This window comes from Camelus ferus, chromosome 15 (assembly GCF_009834535.1).
Source record: "Camelus ferus isolate YT-003-E chromosome 15, BCGSAC_Cfer_1.0, whole genome shotgun sequence".
Taxonomy (NCBI): domain Eukaryota; kingdom Metazoa; phylum Chordata; class Mammalia; order Artiodactyla; family Camelidae; genus Camelus; species Camelus ferus.
Window position 1 is genome coordinate 50,778,898 of NC_045710.1, and position 15,570 is coordinate 50,794,467.

A 15,570-nucleotide genomic window follows, 5' to 3' on the forward strand; every position below is an offset into this window, starting at 1 on the left:
CAGTGCCGCCTCCCTTCTTTAGAAGCCGGAACCCTGGCGAGTAGTTCCGACATTTTCCAGTCGGCGGTGAAAACGGATTCCAGGCCCTTCCCGGAAGATTGTTGCACAGTCGTTTCCGGGGCTTGAGGTGGAGGAGGAATCCGAATGGGTCGCAGCCGCAGCCGTTCCCCGCGGAGGGGTGAGTCCAGAAACAGTTCTGAGGCTGTGGGCCTTCGGTCGGAGACGCATCCCCAGCTTTTTTAAATCTGTATAAGGGTGGCGGAGAGGGGGACCTTTTTATCCTGAGAAGGAGAGCGGGGTGGATCGGGAAACGAAGACGTGGGCCCTACACGGCTTAAGCTCTCAGCTTGAAGGCAGTTTTCCCCCCTAAATTAGGGTTTAGACGACTCTTTGTCAGCCTCATTCAGTAAATTTTGTTGTACTTGTGGCAGACCGCGGTTCCCTCAGTTTCCGAGTGACCGTGTGTAAGTCATCCAACCTTTCTTCGCCGATTTCCCGTAATTAGACATTGGAGGTAATACTACCCACCTTTAAAAACAAATGTGAACTAAGTGAGGTAAGTCAGAGAAAGACAGATGTCATATATCACTTATGTGTAGAATGTTTTTTAAAAAATCATACAAATGAGCTTATTTACAAAACAGAAATAGACTCACAGACAGCAAACAAATTTACGGTTACCAGAGGGGAAAAAGGTTCGCGGCAGGGATAAATTAGGAATTTGGGATTAGCAGATACAAACTACTATATATAAACAACAAGGACCTACTGTATAGCACAGGGAACTATGTTCGATATCCTGTAATAAAACAAAATGGGAAAGAATCTGAAAAAATATATATGTGTGTATATATATATAGAGAGAGAGAGAGAGAGATAACTGAAATATAACTGAATCACTTTACACACCTGAAACTAACACAAAATTGTAAATCAACTATAGTTTAATAAATAAAATTTTTTAGGAGGAGGGTATAGCTCAGTGGTAGAGCACATCCTTAGTATGCAGGAGGTTATGGGTTCAATCCCCAGAGCCTCCATCAAATAAATAATAAAAATTAATTAATTAATTAACCTAATTACTTACCCCTCTAAAAAATGAAAAATATTTTTTAAAAGAATTTTTTTTAACAGAACAAAAAATAATGTTAACAATATTGGCTCACCAATTGTAACAAATGTACCACACTAATGGAAGATGTTAATAACATGGAAGACTGAGATAGAGTGAGAGTCTATGGGAATTCATTGTAATACTATCTCAATTTTTCTGTATATCTAAAACTGCCCTAAGTAAATATAGTTTGTTAATTTAATTAAAAAAAAAAAAACTAATGTCTGAAGTGATGCCACACTGCATAACCCTCAGCATGTGATGCTGTCTGGTTCTTAAATACTCAGTGTTTCCTTCCCAGTTTAGAGTAGGGAAATCTGTATTCAGGAGTTGGCATCCAGGGAGTCACCTCATAACGTCTTCTGGCCCCCAGCCCATAAAAGGGGCAGTGAGAAGTAGAGAAACCAGAACTTTGATTGGGGGAAATCTCACTTAGACCCTCGATTCTGCCACCTGGTTGGTTTTTTCACCTTCAACTAATCGAATTTGATCTTAAAAGTTAAATGAGCCCTCTGGCCACTTATGGCTATTGAACACTTAAAATGTTCTCAGTCCTAATTGAGAAGTGCCATTTAAGTATAGAATACATGCCAGATTTCCTTGATTTGGTACAGGGGAAAAAAAGGAATAAAACATCTCATTAATTTTTTTTATAATGAGTACATGTTGAAATGATAATGGTTTGGATATATTGGGTCAAATAACATACACTGTTAAAATTAACTTCATCTGTTTTTCACTCTTCTAGTGTGACAATTAGAAATGGCTCGAATTACATTTCTGTTAGATGGGGCAGCGCTAGATGTTTGAGATAATTTTTGGCTCTGCAATTTTGTGTGTTTTTGTATTAGAACGTAGGCGGTCCCGGTCCACATCCCGGGAGAGAGAACGCAGGCGCCGAGAGAGGTCCCGGTCCCGAGAGAGAGATCGGAGAAGAAGCCGCTCTCGATCCCCACACAGAAGACGATCCAGGTAAGTGCAAAAAATAACCAGAAGTTTTGCCAGAAGTCTCAAAGCAGCTACGCGGTCACTGTCCTTAACTGTTTTTATCACTAGTAAAGGGATTTACAATTTCATGAAATGAGGGTAATGTAATCCCACTTTATTCCAACCCTAACATTCCCGTTGGTAAAATAACATTACCAGTAGCAGAAAATAATTGGTCAGTAACGCTCTACATAGTAGAGTTGCCTTAAAGAGTAAATAAGAAATAAGACATGAAAAGCACTTAGCTTGGCAAGAGTAAAACAATAAGTGTTTTGTATTGTCCTCTTTGCTTTTTATTAACTTTTAGTGCTAACAGTTTATTCAAGTATGTAATCAAGAATGTGAGATCTAGAAAGAATTTTAGAAATCGACTCTGATTCTGTTTTTTTTTTGAGCAGCATCTTTTATTTGTTTATTTATGCTTCTATTTTATAATACCATTTTTAAATTGAAGTATAGTTGATATACAGTATTATATGTTACGGGAACACAATATAGTAATTTACAATTTTTAAAGGTTATACTCCATTTATAGTTATTATAAAATATTCGCTGTATTTCCCATGTTGCACAGCACATCCTTGTAGCTTATTTTATACCTGATAGCTTTTACCTCTTGATCCTCGACCTCCATCTTGTCCCTCCCTCTTCTCCCTCCTTCTTCCCTCTCCCCCCTGGTAACCACTAGCTCCTTCTCTGCATCTGTGAGCCTGTTTCTGCTATATTCACAAGTTTGTTGTATTTTTTAGAATCCACATGTAAGTGTGGACTCCGATTCTTAATAAGCATCAGACACACTTTGTGCATTTGTGTGCAGTTGTTAGAAACTTTCATTACTTTTTCTGCGCTACAAAAAATCTTTTAGCCCTAACTATATTGAACGTAACTGATGATTAAAAGATAAATAATTTTTGTTAATAATCAGGGCCTTGCAGAACCTTCTTTCTCATTCGTCTTTGGAGAACAAACTCCTGGTTCTCTAGAGCTTGGCTTTTGTTCAGCCTTTACCTTCCAGGTGTTCACGTATATCTGTGCTCATCAGCACAAGTCGTCAGGTATGCCTCTGTTTCTGACATCTTTACATATTAAATGTTAGATCCCCAAGACGACATAGATCCACATCTCCTTCCCCTTCTCGACTGAAAGAAAGAAGAGATGAGGAGAAGAAAGAAACAAAAGAAACAAAGAGCAAAGAACGTCAGATTACTGGTAATGTTACTAGTTAAATAACTATAGGAAGAGTATAGCCTTGTTTCAATAACTTCAGTAAAATAACATTATCATAACATAAAATAATTATATATAATAATATAAAATATAATAATTTATAAAATTATAAAGTATACTTTTTGAGCATTTAAGTATTAAATTTTTTTGTAGTGTTCATTGTGTATGGTTTTGAGATTTTGTTTTAATTGTACCTTAGTTGCTGGTTATTTAGTGCTCCTGATATGGAAAGGACAGTTTAAAACATAAGAATATTCTACTTTGAAAGTATCTTCAAAACTAGTTTCATGTCTGATGTTAGAGGTGGGCCTGCCTCAAGGCTCCAAGCCTGTCATTTTTAGCCGTCTCTTACGGAGGATGGAGAGCACAGTCCTTCCTTGCACATAAAGTTACATTCTGTCCAAATTGAAGAGTTTCTTTCATTAAACTCAAGTCTTTAGCTAGTTATTTTGTATATTCTCTGCTGATAAGGTGGAATGACTATTAACCTATTATCACCTCTTTTTATGTATATAGAAGGACAATGTTTAAAAATTTATCACTTATTGTTGTAGAGGAAGACTTAGAGGGCAAAACCGAAGAAGAAATAGAAATGATGAAGTTAATGGGGTTTGCCTCCTTTGACTCCACAAAGGTAAGTGAAACATGTAGCCAGTGAACTATTCTTATTTGAACTAATCTATCATGACCATCCCATTTTTCCCTGTTTTTTTTTTTTTTATTATTATCACTTGTACTTTCTTCCACTGATATAAATTTATGCAGTTCGAAGGTAGTAACTATTTGTGTGAAGGGATCCAAAAGCAAAGAGAAGGAAGTGGTGAGCAGCCACTGGAACTCAGAGAGTATTTGCCTGGGATGTTTGAGTTCGATCTTAAAGGGCCAGTAGAGTTGGTCAGACAAAGAAGAGGAAGACGATCATTTGAAGTAGAAGGAAGAGCTCATGAAAATGCCATGTAGGCGTGAATATGCCATAGTGTATGGTGGGAATTTCAAATTCAGTGACTAGGGAAAGGGTGTTGATGGGCTGGTGACTACGACTAAGGCTAGAAATAGAGGTGGGAGGCGAATCACAAGGCTTTCGAAACCCTTAGCCATGCTGAGGAATTTAGAGTTGATTCTTTAGGTGATGAGGAGAGGAAGCAATTATTTTTAAGCAAGGAAGTGACAGATTATATGTGTGTTTTAGAGAGATGACCTGGAGCATCGTGGAGGACAAGTGGGAGGCTGGGAGAACTGCCGAATTGTGCAGTGAAAGATGGTGAAGGCCTGAACTGAGAAGAGGGGCTGGAATATTGAGGACCATTCAGGAGCCAGGGTTAGTGGTGGTGGGAGTACAGGTGAGCAGTCAGTGATGACTCTGAGGTGTCAGGCTGAAAGATGGGGTGTTAGGGTTAATCAAGAAAGGATTATAGGAAAGGGAAGTGCTGTGAAACAGAAAGAAATGCAGCTGCCAGATAAAGACGGCCTTGCGTAGCTGCATACGTATGTCCTAGCTCAGAAGAGGGGTTGATGGAAGGGTGAATAGTCTTTAGCCCTGATCATAATATTGGAGTGAATAAGGAAGGGAGGGAGGGTTTGTGGAGAGGGAGCTGAAGAGAGCAATTAGAGGGGGGGAAGTGGGAGCGAGATAGGGAGATGGGGGAGAAAGAGGAATAGGGCAAAGGGAAGACCTGGAGAGAGAGGAAATTGAAAAAGAGAAGGGAAGATAGAGAGGAAGCTAGTAAGGATAGACAGGGAGAGTGTGTGCAGAGAGAGAAAATAGAATTTTAAAGCTTTCTTTTATAGAATTTTAAATCCATTTAATTTTGCAAATGGAAATTGAAATTTTTGAGGCAAGTTGTCAAAAATAATCCACTTCCCCTAATATTGTATGCCATTGAGTTGTGAATGGAGTAGGGTAACATCAGATGCTGTAAGAGTTTCTTTCTAACTGATGTGATTGTGTAGGGCTTGCATGGTTTTTGTTTTTGTTTTTAATGACAGTGTATGACCTAAGAGGAGTACCGAGGCACGACTAACGTTTTGAGGTGAGAAAATTAAGAATGAGCTCTTATTCTCACAAATGGTTATGTGAATCCCATTTTAGAATTTAATACAGTTTATGTATCAGGGGTTTTTCCTTGAATATACCAAATCCTTATGTGTTATTCCAAGAGTATTTTATAAATGAACTGGTTTATTAATACACATATTAGGTGAATAAAAATATCTCCAAAATAAGACAACTAAATTTTATTATTTTTAGAAGAATAGGGGAGGACCTTATTAGAATTCTTTTTTCTTTTTTGGTTTTACCATTGCCTGATGTTATGTTTGAAATTCTTGAGCATCAGATGTAAAGATGAAGCTACACTACACTTTTAAATGTAATCTGTGCTGAAGATGTTTGTTTATAAAGGAAAAATTAGGTGAAGATTTACAGATCCCATTAAAATTATGGAGTACCATGAGAATTGATGTCGGTTGTTATTTTAATGGCATCTGCGAGGATGTTAATTTAATTTGTATGCAGTTGGCTTCATGACTATGAGTTACAAAATTTCTAGCTCATTTGTATTTTTTGGTAATGTGTATCTGGTGATAGTTCACCATTTACTTATAGTGGAACCTGTTCATATGTCAATGTAGTCACTTTCTTTCCCTTCCATTTTGACATTCTAGAAACTTTCAAAGTTTGCTTCTGTTTATTAATGGATAATTTTCTATCCCAGCATGTAAATGAGAATAGGGCTAATAATATACAACTCTGCAAATAGTTTTCAAAAATCAGTAAGCCTTTAGGAATTGAACTTCAGGAATTTACCCAGTATTCCCCTCTCCCCCAAAATACATTGAAAACAGAAACAGAAAAGGAAGACCAAATATATTTGTTTTAGCTTACCTTCAAATATGCACCTCACTTGTGCATGCCAGTGGGTAAGAATCTTTTTTTCGCGCTAACACAGGGATCTGATAGGTATGCTGCACAGATAGGGGGCACTCACTCCCACGGGTAATGCTGGGAGAGGGCTACCTGTGTGTACATGCACGTGACCGCATGATGTCATTAACCAGCAGTGGTCATACTTTTTTTTTTTATAATGATGCAATACACATTTATTTAATACATCAATTTTAAATAAACCTTGTATGATGAATAAAGTTTAGAGATATGAATGAGAAAAAAAATGATTTTATTTCCCAAGCCCTTTAAGTGTTAATTTTTTTCTGACAGATTAATAAAGAATATTCATACAAGAAAAGTTTTTTTTTCAGTTTGATTAGGTAGAATTGTTACAGTTTGACTGCACATATACGATATACTGCATGTAAATACATATATACAATATACTACACCTTTTTTTAATTTATGTATATGTACTGTTCATTGTTTCTAAGAATGTTTAGAGCTTTCACTTTTTAAACTTACATAGTTATCAAAGGAATAAAGCCAACCACAAAATAAGAATTAATTCAAGGAGATACATACACCCCACTATTATAGTGTTCATACTTGTAACAGTCATTTTCTGAGCACCTGCAAATGCAGTAGCCTAGGCCGTGAGAATGCAAAGGTCACTCACACCCGTATCCCTCCATCAAGCTCTGTACGAGTTTGCCGTCTCGTGGGAAATTGCATTGTGTGTATACATTGTGATGACGCAGAGTGGAAAAGTGGAGGGTGTTGTGAGGAAAGCACAGTTAACATCCTGTGGGAGTCAGAGAAGATGGTGCTTCCTGGCAGCTGGATCATTTGATTTGGGCCTTGAAGGATGGATAAGAACCAGATGGTTGAAGACTGGCCATGTGGGGGGGGGGGGGGCAATTCAGGCACAAGGAACAGAAAGTGGTGAGTTTACTTGGCTGAATCAAAAGACCCATAAAGGAATGAATGAAATAGAAAGTCCGAGATACAAGTGACACTACATTAGTGGCTGTTATTTTGTACTCTGATTCTTGATTTAAAAATCAAAATTGCAAGGCCTGTGCAAGAAATGGGATTTAGCTATGAATGGTGGCTGATTTGAGCATGCCGTGAGCTAAGGTCATAAGTTAAACTTTTGTGAATGTGAATTTTTCTAGAGAAAATATCCCATAACTTTATTTGGTTTTGAAGAATTCTTTGACCAGAAAAGGTGAGGATCTGCTACCCTACTTTGCAGCATGCCTTGTACATAATACATATACCCTCAGTGTCTGTTGGTTTGAATATTGGTTTAATTGCTTATGTGTGACTATAAAAATGTGAACAGAGAGCTGTAACGCTTGGGAGCTCATGGGATATCATCAGTATCTGAAAATTCTCTCATTCTGGACCTCATTCTTAAATAAATCTTGTCGCTTAAGTGTGTCCGTGGGATCCAGCTCTGAAAAGGTACTTAATATATCCTTTCTCTTGGTTTTTTTTTTTTAATTGCTTTTCTCCAGGGAAAAAAGGTGGATGGCTCTGTAAACGCCTATGCCATAAATGTGTCTCAGAAGAGGAAGTATAGGTATGCAATAGCTGCCATTATGATGTTTGAACTAATATAAATTATGTGCTTGGGAAAGAATTTGTTGTGGGATAATCATGTTTGTAGGAAATGTAGCAGTTTTCTGTACAGTCCCTTACTTTAATATTTTACGTAGTGTTCTTTATTTTAATCTTCCTTGCTTATATTCTGGCATGTTAAAATAATTTCAAATTCATATGTGAGCTAGTAACAATTACAGAGAAAAGGTAGTTGGCTTAAATGTTTTAGGGCTGTAGGTGATTCTTTCTTCAAAATAGCATAATCTCAAGTCTTTAAGCTTTAATTTCACTTAATTGTTTCTAAAATAGATCCCTCCTGAATTCTTTACCTAGTTTGATTGTGTAAGTAATTCAGCAGTAAGTCTCCTTCTGTTAAGTATAGGCATATTAACATGTTGATCGCCACATCACCCCAAACCAAGTGACAGTTGTTATTTCCCCAGGGGCACCCCATCCGCAGTAGACAGTCAGTGTGTTAATACCACAGAACAAACCAGTCCATGCTTGAAATCTCACTGAATGAATGGAAAAGTCAAGACATCTTGAAACATTGCTTTCCTCTCTACCTTTATCACTGATAAAAGACTGATATTCCAATTAATTTAGAATATGAAGATTGTGATTTGAGACTGCTGTGAGTTAAAGAACCAGAATTATCAACAGTTCTTCATAAAATTGCCTTCAAATAAAGTCTTATGGGGAGAACTAGTACAGTATGAAATCGGATTTGCTTGATGGATGGGTACCTATTTTGAAACTCTTCTCCATTTCTTTAAACTATGTATTTAGTATTACCTAAAGTAAATACAGATTTTCAGCTGATTTTTTTTAAAGTCTATAGAATCTTCCCAAATAATTTTGAAAGTATAGTTCCATACTTCTATTTGGATTTTAACCTTGAACACTTCTTGCCCTAGACTTTGCCATTTTAAAGATGATTTATAGGTTAAATTTCTAAAGCATGTGATTATTTCTTTTATAAGAAGAGTCCAGAATTTTTTTTAATAAACAATAAATTTTCTTTTCTCATCGTAGGCAGTACATGAATCGAAAAGGTGGATTCAACAGACCTTTGGATTTCATTGCATGAGAATTGAAATGTTGAAGAATGATTTTTTTTCCCCCTCATCTTGATTAGAACAGTGGATTTTGTATTTTGTATTTAATATGCATCAAAAAACGGGATCACAGTCCTTCCTCCTTGTAAAGTAAGAAAATTTTATTTATGATGTGTGTAGTTCAGTTACCCTGCCTCAAAAATAGAAGGTTAAATGTTACTTTTTTTCCTGTAGGAAATACCACTTGGGGCAGTCATCAGCCCCATTCCTTTGTTCTTATTCCTATGGAAGCTACATATGTGTTCTTCTTGGATGCTCTTTAGGACTTTTTAAAACACATAAAAGTAATTTGGAAGTCAGTTTCTCAAATAAAGCAGTATTTCTACCCTTTTATATTTGATATTTTTATTATTAGATTAAAGAATCACCCTACACATTTTCTTTTTTCATATATAAATTTAGTATCATAATTCTTCATAGTTTAAAAATTAGAATGAAAAGTATAACTGGATTTTTGTATCTTCTGTGTTTTTTGCCCCCAAATACCATTTACTGTTTTCTCCCCAATTGAAAAGCAGTACATGCTTATTAAAAACTGAGGGAAACCAGAAAATTAAAAAAAAAAAAGCCAAAAATCACTGTAATCTTCCCCCAGAAGGTTAGTATTTTGGTGTCTGTGTTTCTAGGCTCCTCTCAGCATGTATTTCTTGCCCCTGCCCACAGAGATCAGAATGTTTATGCTGCTCTCTTTTGTTAATCCTTATTCTGCCATGTACTGTGAACATTTTTTAAATGCTCTTATAAATTCTTTGGAAACAGCTTTTAGTAGCTACTTGGTTATACCATAATTTATTAATTAATCCTTTATTGGTAAATGTTGGCTTCCCTCCCATGACTTGCTGTTATAATTAAAACTATGAGTGTATTATTTAGGGGTAAAGGAAGAAACAAAACTGAGTGGTATCTCTGTTGCATGTATCTCTTTGTACTTGTTGCCTTATTTCCTCGGTCTAGTTGGGCGGCTGTGGCATTGCTGGGTGGGATAAGGGGTGTGTGTTCCACCCTTTGTGTGCATGTAGTAAGGCTTATGACACACGTAGGCGGCTGGAAAGTGCGCGCATTCCAATTTCATACACATGTATCAATACTGAGTGTAAATCTTTTTTTTTTTTTAAGTTCCCAGTCTGATGGGTAAAATAATGGTATTTGGTTCTGTTTGGTTCTAAGGGAGATGAACATTTTAAGAATGTGTTAGCCGTGTATATTTCTTTTGTGAAATACTAATTTCAAATCTTGGCTCCATTTATCTTTTAGCAAGCTTTTTTTTCTTTTTTTTTTTGAAGGAAGCTCTTTTTATATTGAAGATAATGACCATTATCCATTCTGTTTCATATCTCACTGATATTTGAGGCTTTGTGGTTAGTTTTGTTTTTTTTTTTTAATTTTGATTTTTTTTTTTTTTTTTTAGATTTTAAATTTTGTGGGTTTTGTTATTAATATAAACATGTAGGACACAATTTAGACAGCACAAAGGGTATATAGTAATGAGCTAATTGTGTATCCTTTCAGAAATATTCCATATATACAGAAGCAGTAATACACATATTATTCAAATGTAAGCAAACTCTACACCCTGTTTTGCACCTAGTGTTTTTTCAATTATTACTGCATCTGAAGATTGTTTCTTATTGGCGTATGTAATATTACCTCTTTTTTTTAACCTCTTTTTTTTTTAAAGGACAGCAATTATGGTTCGTTGTAGGATGGATTTATTTTAATTTATCCCCAGTTGATGGGCACTGAAATTTTTTCTAATCTTTTGCTATTTAAAAAAATTACGTAATCACTATTCTTACAAGTATGTGACTTTAGAAGTGTCTTTAGCTGGATTTTCCCATCCTTACTGCATCTGAAATTTGACCATCTATTGTAGTTCTTTATGAGCTTTCCTGGCAAATTAGTTCCCTATAAAGAAAGTAATAATAGTATGACTGCACTGTAGTACAGAGCACCTTGGCTCATTTAATCCTTATACAATAGAGCAGGTACTGTTATCTCCACTCCCAAATGACAAAGCTGAGGCTGTTCAGACCATAGAGGCAGGAATTGTGGGTGTTTATACTGCCTGCTGCCTTCAGTACCTCAGTATCTCAGTGTGCTGTATGAGCTGCGCAGCTGTGGTACCCACTGCACAGCGTCACTGCCCCCAAGAAATTGGATTATTTTGCTTAGACTATTTGCCAGTTCCCTTACCCCCACTCTTCAAAAAACTGTGAATCTGTAAATTATCCATGACAAGGACTGTTTCTGATCACATCTGTGCACATCTAAGGAAAAGCAGGCCCAGTTGTTGTCTTACTGGAAAGCTAAAACTTCTGGGATAAAATGATAAGCCCAAAGTCAAATGATAGGTTTTTGGATTGCCAGTTTAGTGTGGTGCTGCTAGAGATTTGACTTCAGATCCTGAAAACAGCATGCTTTGTAAAGAGATAATCTGAGACTACCACGTAGGTCAGTAGGTTCACTCTCCATGAGCTAACACCAGAGAAATGGAAGAGAAGGAAATCTTTAAAAATCCAGAGATAAGACCTCTCTGATCTTAAGAGAAGTCTTGGTTTGAAGGAACTTGTATCCATCAGGTCATTTGGTTCTATAAGAATAACAAAGATGGAGCATCCTGTCTTCCTCTGACAGGCTGCTGCTCCTCAGAAGACGTAAATTGTGCCACATCTTCTGAGTGTCTAAATGTCAGAGTGCTCCAGGACGCAATCCCTGGACTGTCTAGTCTCTCTCTGGTGAGTCATCTATTCACATAGCTTCAAACATCTGCCACGGTCTCAAAACTATACTTCTAGCCTGACTATTTTAAGTTGAATTCCAGGCTTGTATATGCACCTGGATTATTAGGCGCCCCAAACTTAAAATTAATTGAACTCTCTTTCCCCTGCCCAGCCTTCTCTGAGGCTTCCCCATCTCAGTAAGTGGCCCCTGCATCCACTCCTCTGCTCAGACCAAAATCCTTAGGGTCATTTTGACTCCTTTCTTTCTCCTGTGCCCTACATTTAATTCGTTAGAAAGCCTTTTGGCTCTAACTTTAGAGTATATTTTGAATCCAACCACTTTTCTTCCCCAGACTTATTGCCATATAGTTGGCATATAAAATTTTAAGATAGTTAAATTGTACATTGTGGTGATTTGATATATATTGAATCTGAATACTTTTCACCACCTATCATAACAGAAGCCATCTCTCTTGCCTGGACAGTGCCCCCCCCCCCCCAAGTAATGTCTCCTTCCTTCTCTTGCTGCCATAGTTTACTCTCCACCTGGCAGCAGAGTGAACCTTTTAAAATGTATGTCCGATCACATTGCTCCTGGCTCTGGTGGTTTTGTGTCTTCGAGAGTAAAGTCCAGTCCTTACTGTGGCCTACAAGTCTGTACAGTTTGGACCCTGGCTTCCTGCAGCCTCGCCCCCTTTCTATTGCACTCAGCCACGCCTCCTTGCTGTTCCTTGAGAACAGGCACGCATCTCCCTCAAGAGTCTTCCTACTTACTCTTCCTCCTGGAATGTTCCTCCTCCCTCCCAGCCCCTTTCCCCAACTCCCAGATTTGCATGGGTAGCTGCTTTATGTTGTTCAGATCACTGCTCAAAATAGGGTCATTCCTGACCACCTTATCCAAAATAGCAGCCCCCCCCCTTTCCTCTTCTATCCCTTTACCCTGTTTCACTCTTTGTTTTTAAAACTCACCCTTTTAAAATCTATCATAATTTCAGTGGTTTAGTATATTTACAGATTTATGCATTTATCACCACTATTAATTCTAAAACATTTTCATCATCCCAAAATGAAACCCCATGCTCTATTAACAGTCACTCCTCTTCCCTCATCCACCTCTATCTTCCACCCCAGAAACCACTAAATGGACTTTCTTTCTCTAAAGATGTACCTATTTTGGACATTTTCATATAAGTGGACATTTCATATGAATGGAATCACACAATATGTGGCATTTTGTCTCTGGCTTCTTTTGCTTAGTATAGTGTTTCAAAGGCTCATTCACGTTGCAGCATATATCAGTGCTTCATCCCTTTTTATGGCTGAATATTACTCTGTTCTGTGGACATACCACATTTTTAATTATAATTCATCTGTTGATGGGCATTTGGGTAGTTCCACTTTTTGGCTATTACGAATAGTGCTGCTGTGAACATTCAGATACAAGTCTTTGTATGAACATATGTGTCTTGGGTATATAACTAGGAGTGACATTACTGGGTCATATAGTAACTCTGTTTAACTTTTTGAGGCACTGTCAAACTGTTTTCCAAAGCAGCTGCACAATTCTACATTCTCATCAGCAATGTATGAGAGTTCCAGTTTCTCCACATGCTCTGCAGTTTCCTTTTCCTTACAGCTTATCACTGCCTGACTCACTCTGTATTCATTTATTACCATCTGGTTCTTCCACTAGACTGAGTTTTCAGAAGTAGGGCTTCTGTCTTGTTTGCTACTGTAGCCTCAGTGCCTGGCACAGAGTAAAGCACTCAATAAATATCTGTTGAATTCGTGAATATAGTTCAGTGACCTTTTTTCACTTAACCACTTCCCTTGGTTTTTATGTTGACCTTTAGTTACCCAATTAATAAAGGAACAGATTTTCTTGTAAAAATTTGAAAACATAATGACAGCTAAATTCCTTTTGAACAGTCCTAGTCCTATTGCTCCCTCCACTGTGAATCCTTTGCAGTGTCTCCTTCCAGACCTTTGTACATGTATGTATGTAGCAGAGTTAGCGTTGGAAATAAGGAAAATACACAGCTGGGACTTTTTCTTTTTTAACCACAAATAATACACTGTAGGGGTCATCTTACGACTTAATTATGTACTCAGCGCTGCCTTGGAGGTCTTCCTATGCCAGTTACGTACCTCCACCTTTTTTTTTCGACTGCTGCCTAGTGTTCTGTATAATGTGTATACCCCAGTTTAGCCATTGCTCTATTTTTTTAAAATCACAAGTATTTGTGGAGTAACTAATTTTTGCAAAGCAGTGTTTGTTTTAAAGGTTTTTAAAACTCAGGTTCATGATAGTGGATATCATGATTATTGGAGTGTCCACAGTAGCCACAAAGAAGGGGATTTGATGTTACTGAAGCAGAGAATTACAGTCCTGATCTTTACTCTTTAAAGAAGAAAATCAATTCCTCAAAAACTTATAAAACAAAATTCATTTCAGTATCAGTGGCTAACTGTGTCAAACTCATAGTGTCAAACTCAGTTATAAATAGGATTTTTTTAATTCCAGTTTTGGAACTTTTTAGACATTTAAGGATTATAATGCCAACAGTTGTCTTCCCTGCCTCTCTGAGGTCCTCACTGAAAGGCATCTCTCTGTCAGAACTCCCATTGCATTTAATGAACCTGCTGTTCAGCACTGGCGTATACATACTATCCTGTGCCCACCTGGGAGTAGAAGCCCCTCAAAGGAAGGAAATGGGGGCTTTTTAAAAGATGCATTAAAGTTTATCTGACAAGTATAATCTTTTTGTGGTTTTTTTGCTTCCCAGTTGTATTAGTTGAGCTTGATGCCTGCTCAGATATAAACCACTATCAGCCTATGTTTATGGTATAACACACAGCTTTTTATTTAAACTTCTGGTTATAAAATTCAGGTTCAAACACTCTGGTATTTCCAGTTCTTTTGGGGTTGTGCCTATCAGTCAATCAGTGCTTATGTAATGCCTTTGAAGTGCTATGTGCTGGGGTCACCACTTACACTTTCAGGATTTCAGTTCTTTCTTCAAAACTTACACTTTTAGATTATCTTATTTAACTGATCATTGCAATATATTTGTGTAAAATAATTTCTAGAGAAACAAGAAAAACTCTTTGTTTTATACTTACTGCTTGATTTCCAGCAGGTGGCACCAAATACCCTTTGGAGTTAATGATACAATTCTTAGTCGGTGTTGCTGACTTAATCATTTCTTCCGCCACTGCCAGGGGACAGAAAGGGTTCCATTCTTTGGTCTAAGTCTCTGATTATTATATAACTTTATATTTTTGTTTCAAGTTTACGATAGACCTGCTGCTGTTTAAATGGTTCCTTTGCTATTTCTGACTCATATTTCAACCTTTTTCCCTTTATTTTTTTATAAGGGTGATTATCAGTCAAGGTGATTCTAGAAGGATCATGATTTTGAAACAAGACTGGGTTTTTTAAAAGGGGTGGGGGTAAGAGAGAAAGAGATGCTAAATGTTCATAGTGAGTTCAAAGAGAAAATACATAAGCATACAAAATCCAAAATTAAGATAATGAAATCAAAGTGTTTTTACTGAGTTTTGGTACTTTAGAATTATCTTGTTTTCTTTTCATTATGATTTTCAAATTTGTTTTACAAATAACTTGCAATTAAAAAATACTCTAAAACTGTTATAACCCCATTCTCATGTCCAGCTTTTTGTATTTTCTGGAAAACCTTTGACTTCGGTATATTTATTAGTTTTTGTAAAGAATCAGCTTTTAGATCCAATTAACCATTAAAAGCAGGAAATAACGTGTCCTATATGTTAGGCATGGTTTACTGCATTTAGTCTACTTATTACTTCCGTTGAGTTTATTTCATTTTATTGGATTTGTCAGCCATTAAAAAGGACATTTAAAAACATCTCATCATAAATACATTTTTC

The 15,570-nt window shown here is 36.8% G+C and overlaps 1 protein-coding gene across 1 annotated transcript; it reads left to right on the forward strand.

Annotated features, from left to right (window-relative positions):
• The first annotated feature begins 27 nt into the window (after positions 1-27).
• SNRNP27 (small nuclear ribonucleoprotein U4/U6.U5 subunit 27) lies at positions 28-10,183 on the forward strand. The gene is made up of 6 exons (XM_006192774.3): positions 28-178; positions 1,966-2,086; positions 3,198-3,310; positions 3,883-3,962; positions 7,739-7,803; positions 8,859-10,183. The coding sequence occupies exons 1-6, from the start codon at positions 145-147 to the stop codon at positions 8,911-8,913; spliced, it is 468 nt and encodes a 155-aa protein (XP_006192836.1). The 5' UTR covers positions 28-144; the 3' UTR covers positions 8,914-10,183.
• Positions 10,184-15,570: the final 5,387 nt, after the last annotated feature.